This window comes from Rana temporaria, chromosome 1 (assembly GCF_905171775.1).
Source record: "Rana temporaria chromosome 1, aRanTem1.1, whole genome shotgun sequence".
In the NCBI taxonomy this organism is placed as follows: domain Eukaryota; kingdom Metazoa; phylum Chordata; class Amphibia; order Anura; family Ranidae; genus Rana; species Rana temporaria.
Genome location: NC_053489.1, coordinates 562,239,931 through 562,247,143, shown reverse-complemented (window position 1 = coordinate 562,247,143; position 7,213 = coordinate 562,239,931). Strand labels below are relative to the sequence as shown.

Sequence of the window (7,213 nt, the reverse complement as noted above, 5' to 3'; positions counted from 1 at the left end):
ATATGTATTTTTCTACGTATTTTTGTAAAAAAAAAGAAAAAAAAATCGCAATAAGCGACTGGTTTGCGCAAAAGTTATAGCGCCTACAAAATGGGGAACAGAATTATGATTTTTTTTTTATACTAGTAATGGCGGCGATCTGCGATTTTTATTGGGACTGCGATATTGCGGCGGACGTATCGGACACTTTTGACACAAATTTGGGACCATTCACATTTATACAGCGATCAGTGCTATAAAAATGCACTAATTACTGTATAAATGTGACTGGCAGTGAAGGGGTTAACACTAGGGGGTGAGGAAGGGGTTAAATGTGTAGCCTGGGTGTGTTCTAACTGTGTGGGGGGAGGGGGGTGACTGGGGGAGGTGACCGATGCTGTGTCCCTGTGTACAAGGGACACAGATCGGTCTCCTCTCCTCTGACAGCACGTGGAGCTCTGTGTTTACACCCCATCATTACACACAGAGCTCCACGTCCCTGCTCAGTTACCGACGATCGGGTGTACCCGGCGGACATCGCGACCGCCAGGTACACGCATCGGGTCCCCAGCGATGCGCCGGGACAGTCTTTACCTGCTGCGCGCCCCCCCAGAGGCGCGCACGGGTAATGCACTTGAAATGACGTCCAAAGACGTCCAGTTGGCACCTGAGAGCCGCGCTGTTGACGTCTTTTGTCAATAGCGTGGGTCTCAAGTGGTTAAAGAGAAGCTCCAGTTGTTTAATGCTTATTGAAAGTCAGCAGCTACAAAAAGTGTAATAAAGGCACACTCACCTGTCCCATGATCCAGCGCTGTGCTCACCCGAGCCATTGCTGCTCTCCCTGGCGCCGGAATTTCAACTGTGGGCACCTGGCTGTGACAGCTTGCGGGTTCGCAGTCAGGTGCGTGCTGAGCATGTGTAAGTCACGCTGCGTGTCCTGAATGGTCCGGCAGTCATCTGGGACCTGTGACGTGTCCCAGATGACTGCAGGGGGGGAGGGGGAGAGCAGACTTGCAGGAAATAGTAACAATGAGACATATTTACTTGTATATCTTCCATTTATTTTTTGATCGTGATCTTTGAAAATGGAAGGACAAATTAAACCGTTTTCATAGAAGCACTGTCTGCATTTCCCACATACACCAATCTAATTCAAACCGCTAATATATGTTCTATTGGGCGGAACAAATGGTTATTTCCCAAGAACACTCACAATGATTGGTTGCTGGAAAAGCATTCTTAAAGGGATTGTAAAGGTAATTTTTTTTCCCCCTAAATAGCTTCCTTTACCTTAGTGTAGTCCTCCTTCACTTCAACTCATCCTTCCATTTTGCTTTTTAAATGTCCTTATTTCTTCTGAGAAATGCTCACTTCCTGTTCTTCTGTCTGTAACTCCACACAGTAATGCCAGGATTTCTCTCTGGTGTGGAGAAAGCTTCTTGAGGGGGGAGGGGGCAAGGAGTGTCAGGACGCCCACTAACACACAGCTCCTTTCTCTATCTGCAAAGTAGATCGCGTCCTGACCCTCCTGCTCACCCCCTCCCCCCCCCAAGAGGCTTTCTCCACGCCAGGGAGAAAGCCTCGCATTACTGTGTGTAGTTACAGACAGAAGATTAGGAAGTGAGCATTTCTCAGAAGAAATAAGGACATTTAAAAGCAAAATCAGAGGATGTGAAGTAAGTGAAGGAGGACTGCACTAAGTTAAAGGAAGCTATTTAGGGATTTATTTTTTTACCTTTACAACCCCTTTAATTTGGATACACACAGTAACTTTTAGCACCCAGTCAGAATTCATGTTGTTGAAATGAGATCAGTATCAGATGGATTGGGTTTGGTTGCCGCTATACATTACAATATTTTTAAATAAAGAAACTAAAAAGGACAAAAATAAATTTTTGTATTTATTGCTTACAAATATTTTAAATAATGGGCAGTCTTTGGTAAAAATAAAAGCAATAAAGAATAAAATATTCACAATAACATTACGTAAAGTATTGCACAAAACATTCTTCAATACACCGGAAATAATAAAGGAATGTTCAGGATCCTCAATGAGGAAATGATCTGTACAACATTCAATTATTTAACACTATCTTACGAAATGTCTGCTCTTTGAATGTCGAGTACGTCCAGCGCCTTAACGGTCCCACGTGGCACTGAACTGGATAAAAGATGCCCCCTGTCCTTAGTGCCTCATCTCATGATCCAGAAGCCAGTAACCAAATTACATTTTTATGGGTTTTTTTTTTCTTAGTTTTTGAGTAAAAAGTGGTGCAGCATTACCTTCTCATTCTACACTACAGCAACGGCTTCCCCAACCTGTATATTTTACATAAAATAAAGAAGGGGGAAAAAGACACAGGAGCGCAAGTAGTCCTCAGTCAGCCCTCTATGGAAAAGAGGAAAATAATTAGCATGTCTATTGTTACACAGACATTCGAAGTAGTGGTTCACTTTGTGCTGTTGCAGGCTGGTCCGGCTTTCAACTGTTCTAAGTGGCTTCTCAGTTCTGGACATAGCTCTAGCAGACAGACTTCCATCAGTACCTGAAAAAAGAGATTTTTAATACAGCTTACCTGTAAAATCTTTTTCTTGGAGTACATCACGGGACACAGAGCGGCATTCATTACTATATGGGTTATATGGAGTACCTTCAGGTGTAGACACTGGCAATCTCAAACAGGAAATGCCCCTCCCTATATAACCCCCTCCCATAGGAGGAGTACCTCAGTTTTGTAGCAAGCAGTATGCCTCCCAAAATGGTCCTCAAAAAAGAGGGGTGGGAGCTCTGTGTCCCGTGATGTACTCCAAGAAAAAGATTTTACAGGTAAGCTGTATTAAAAATCTCTTTTTCTTTATCGTACATCACGGGACACAGAGCGGCATTCATTACTATATGGGATGTCCCAAAGCAATGCTTACAATGAGGGGAGGGAGAACATCTCCAAGACAAAAGGATTTAATTTAGAGATATACTCAAATCATAATAAATCCAATTTAGTTGAGAAAAATAATTTTAAATTTTAAATTTAACTCAAAAAAGAGGAGCCCCCGGAATCCGAGGGTCTCAAACTGCAGCCTGCAGCACTGCCTGCCCGAAGGCAGTATCAGTATTCCTTCTTACGTCCAACTTGTAGAATTTTGTAAACGTGTGGACAGAAGACCAGGTTGCCGCCTTGCAAACTTGAGCCATAGAGATCTGGTGGTGTGCTGCCCAGGAGGCGCCCATGGCTCTAGTAGAATGAGCCTTTAATGATACTGGAGGAGGCAACCCTTTCAAGCCGTAGGCCTGAGTGATTAATTGCTTAATCCACCTAGAAATGGTGGACTTTGCAGCTGCCTGCCCCTTCTTGGGCCCATCCGGTAGAATGAACAGCACATCTGTTTTTCGGATCTTCTTTGTAGCTTTAAGATAGGCCTTCATGGCCCTGACAATATCCAAGGTATGCAGCAACCCTTCCTTTCTGGAAGTAGGTTTAGGGAAGAAGGATGGTAATACCAAATCCTGGTTCAAATGAAAACTGGATATGACCTTCGGTAGGAAGGAAGGATGAGGGCGTAGAACGACCCTGTCCTTATGAAAAACAAGATATGGTTCCTTACAGGATAAGGCCGCCAGCTCCGAAACTCTTCTTGCGGAAACTATGGCAACCAAAAATACTAACTTCCTTGTCAGTAGAACCAAAGGAATATCAGCCAACGGCTCAAACGGTTGTTTCTGTAAACTTGACAGAACAAGATTTAAATCCCACGGACAAAGCGGGGATTTAACTGGAGGTCTAATACGTAAGACCCCTTGAAGGAAGGTCTTAACCAGCGAGTGGGTGGCCAGCGGCCGCTGAAACCACACTGACAGAGCAGAAATCTGTCCTTTGATTGTGCTTAATGCCAATCCTTTATCCACTCCTAGCTGGAGAAAACTTAATACTCTATCGATGGTAAATTTGCGAGAAAGCCATCGCTTGGACTCACACCAGCCTACATAGGCCTTCCAGACCCTGTAATAAATCACCCTAGAGACCGGTTTCCTGGCTCTGATTAGGGTAGAGATTACTTTCTGAGACAGACCTCTACCCCTGAGAATCAGGGATTCAGCTTCCAGGCCGTCAAATTTAGATGCCGTAAGGCAGGGTGGAGGATCGGACCTTGCGATAGCAGGTCTGGCCGTAGAGGAAGAGTCCAAGGGTCTCCCACTACCATCCTTAAGATTAGTGAGTACCCTGCCCTTCTGGGCCATGCTGGAGCTACCAGGATGACTGGTATGTGCTCCACCCGGATCCTGCGCAGCAGGCGGGGTAGTAACTGGAGCGGGGGAAACGCATAAAGAAGTTTGAACTGATGCCAAGGGCAAACCAACGCATCGGTTCCGCAGGCCATCGGATCCCTTGAGCGGGATATGAACCTGTCTAGTTTCTTGTTGAGTCTCGATGCCATGATATCCACGTCCGGCACTCCCCATCTTTGGCAGAGTGCTTGAAAGACTTGTGGATGCAGAGACCATTCCCCCGGCCATAGAGTCTGGCGGCTTAAGAAGTCCGCCTGAAAGTTGTCCACTCCTGGAATGAATATTGCCGATATGCAGGGCACATGAGCCTCTGCCCATAGGAGAATCAAGCTCACCTCTCTCTGAGCGGCTTGACTCCTGGTTCCCCCTTGGTGATTTATGTATGCCACGGCCGTGGCATTGTCTGATTGAATTCTCACCGGGAACCCCTGCAATTTTGACGTCCAAGCCCTGAGGGCTAGTCGAGCAGCTCTGAGCTCCAAGATGTTGATGGGCAACTGCTTCTCTGGCTTTGCCCAAGTACCTTGGCGAGTGCAACCATCCAAAATTGCTCCCCAGCCCGTCAGGCTGGCGTCTGTGGTCACTATCTTCCAAGCCACTGGGCTGAAAGACTTCCCTTTCAGTAGATTCTGAGGGTCTAACCACCAACACAGACTTTGTCGGACTCTTGATGAGAGCGGCAACGGGATATCCAAGGCCTGTGGCCTTCTGCTCCATGCTGACAGGATGGCTGCCTGTAGGATGCGAGTGTGGCTCTGGGCGTATGGTACCGCCTCGAATGTGGCCACCATCTTGCCTAGTAACCTCATACATAGGCGAATAGTCGGTTCTTTCTTGCTTAGAACCAGTAGGATTAATTCCTTGATGGCTTTTACCTTCCTCAGAGGTAGGAACACTCCTTGTTCTGTGTCTAATCTCATGCCGAGATATTCCAACTGCCTTGTGGGCTGGAAAGCTGACTTTTCTCGATTTAGGACCCAGCCGAACCTCTCGAGGTATTGGACCGTGAGGGCCACTGCTCGCTCCAAGCCGGGAGACGAGTGGTCTATGACTAGGAGGTCGTCCAGGTATGCTAGGATCGTGACCCCTTGGATCCTTAGCTTGGCTAGGATCGGAGCTAGGACCTTCGTGAACACCCGGGGGGCCGTAGCCAACCCGAAGGGAAGCGCCACGAATTGGAAGTGACGCGAAGCCACCATGAAGCGTAGATATCTTTGATGTGGCTGATAAATTGGAACATGAAGGTAGGCATCCTTTATGTCTATGGACGCCATGAAGTCGTCCTTCTGGAGTGTGGCAGCTGCTGACCGCACGGATTCCATCCGAAATGAGCGGATCTTTAGATATGCATTTACCATCTTTAGGTCCAAAATTGGCCTGACATCTCCATTGGGGATGATGAATAGGTTGGAGTAGAAACCCAGCCCCTGTTCCAGGCTGGCCGGAATCCGAGGCGGATCGTTTGGAATCCTCGACTCCTGGAAATGAGGAGGAGGAAACCTTAGGAAATCTAATTTGTAGCCTGTGGCCACGGAAGACCGTACCCACTCGTCGGGAATGCTGGCTTCCCAAATCTCTGAAAAGAGTCGCAGCCTTCCCCCCACCTTCGTGGGTGGGGGCGCCCCTTCATAAGGTTGGCTTGGGGGCTGGTTTTGCTGGTTTGCGAAACCACTGCCTTTTGCCTCTAACAGCCTGTCCTTGTGACTTGCTGTTGAAGCCGAAGTTTGCTTTTGCAGGAGGCCGTCGATACTGCTTGGCATTAGAGGGCCCCTGCCCAGGGGAATACTGTCGTTTAAACGCAGGCCCCTGAACCTTCTTCTTAGTTGGCAAGAGAGTACTCTTGCCGTTTGAAATGGTCTGAATGTATTTATCTAGGTCTTCTCCGAAGAGTCGTCCTCCATGGAAGGGGAACCCTACCAGGAGCTTCTTGCATGGGGGCTCAGCCTCCCAGCTTTTTAACCATAAGAGTCTTCTCATATGGATAAGGGATAACGATAAACGTGACGCTTGCTGGATAGAATCCTTGATTGCGTCTACCGTAAAACATATGGCCTTAGGGACATCCGAAAATTCTTCTGCCTGCTGGGCAGGAATAAGTTTAAGCATCTGCTTAAATTGATCCGATAATGCTTGAGCGACCCCAATCGCAGCCACAGCTGGCTGTACTACTGCCCCTGCAGTAGTGAAGGAGTTCTTAAGTAGTGCTTCCAAGCGCTTATCAACTGGATCCTTGAACACCTGTATGTTTTCTACAGGGCATGTTAACGATTTGTTAACACATGAGATGGCTGCGTCCACTGCAGGAGTAGCCCATCTTTTGGAAAATTTTTCTTCCATAGGATATAGGACAGAGAACTTCTTAGGTGGTAAGAAGATCTTATCTGGCTTGTTCCAATCTTGGAACAAAACTCCCTCTAATAGAGGATGGATCGGAAACACAGCATTGCTTTGAGGCGCCCTCAGTGAACCCAAATCTGAAACCGTCGATACCTGGAGATCTGGTACTGGCAAGTTGAATGCCCTATGGACCAAGTCCGACAATCCTTGAATCCACCAGCTCTCCCTCAGGGAGACTGCCCCAGACTCCTCTGTATCCGGATCTTCGATCCCTGAACCTACTTGGTCCTTGTCCAAGAGGTCGTCCAATTCCCCTGAGGAAAGGACCTCCTCTTCTGAGGGTCCGCGCTCGGGCGACGGAGATCTATTCCGCTTACTGCCCCGCATAGCTGCGGATATCATTTTTCCCATGCTTTTCTGCATCTCTTTTAAAGAGGTGAGTAATACCTCCTCCGTGACCATCTTAGGGTTGGACTGACCCGCGTCAGCTCCAGCCCCAGATCCCGATGGCCCCAAGGCTCCCTGTGGGGAAAGCAGCGGCATAGCATTGTCCGAGACCTCAGACTCTCTGGGGGAATCCCCACCTCTTGTACCCTTGTTTTTTGATGCCAT

At 47.6% G+C, this 7,213-nt stretch overlaps 1 protein-coding gene across 1 annotated transcript in view; it reads right to left on the bottom strand.

Moving 5' to 3' along the window:
* Positions 1–1,866: 1,866 nt before the first annotated feature.
* Positions 1,867–7,213, bottom strand: part of SNX25 (sorting nexin 25) — a 261,350-nt gene continuing 256,003 nt past the window's right edge. The window contains exon 19 of the mRNA XM_040334158.1: positions 1,867–2,525. Coding sequence (XP_040190092.1) covers positions 2,430–2,525 — 96 coding nt within the window. The 3' untranslated portion in view covers positions 1,867–2,429. The remainder of the gene's footprint in view (positions 2,526–7,213) is intronic.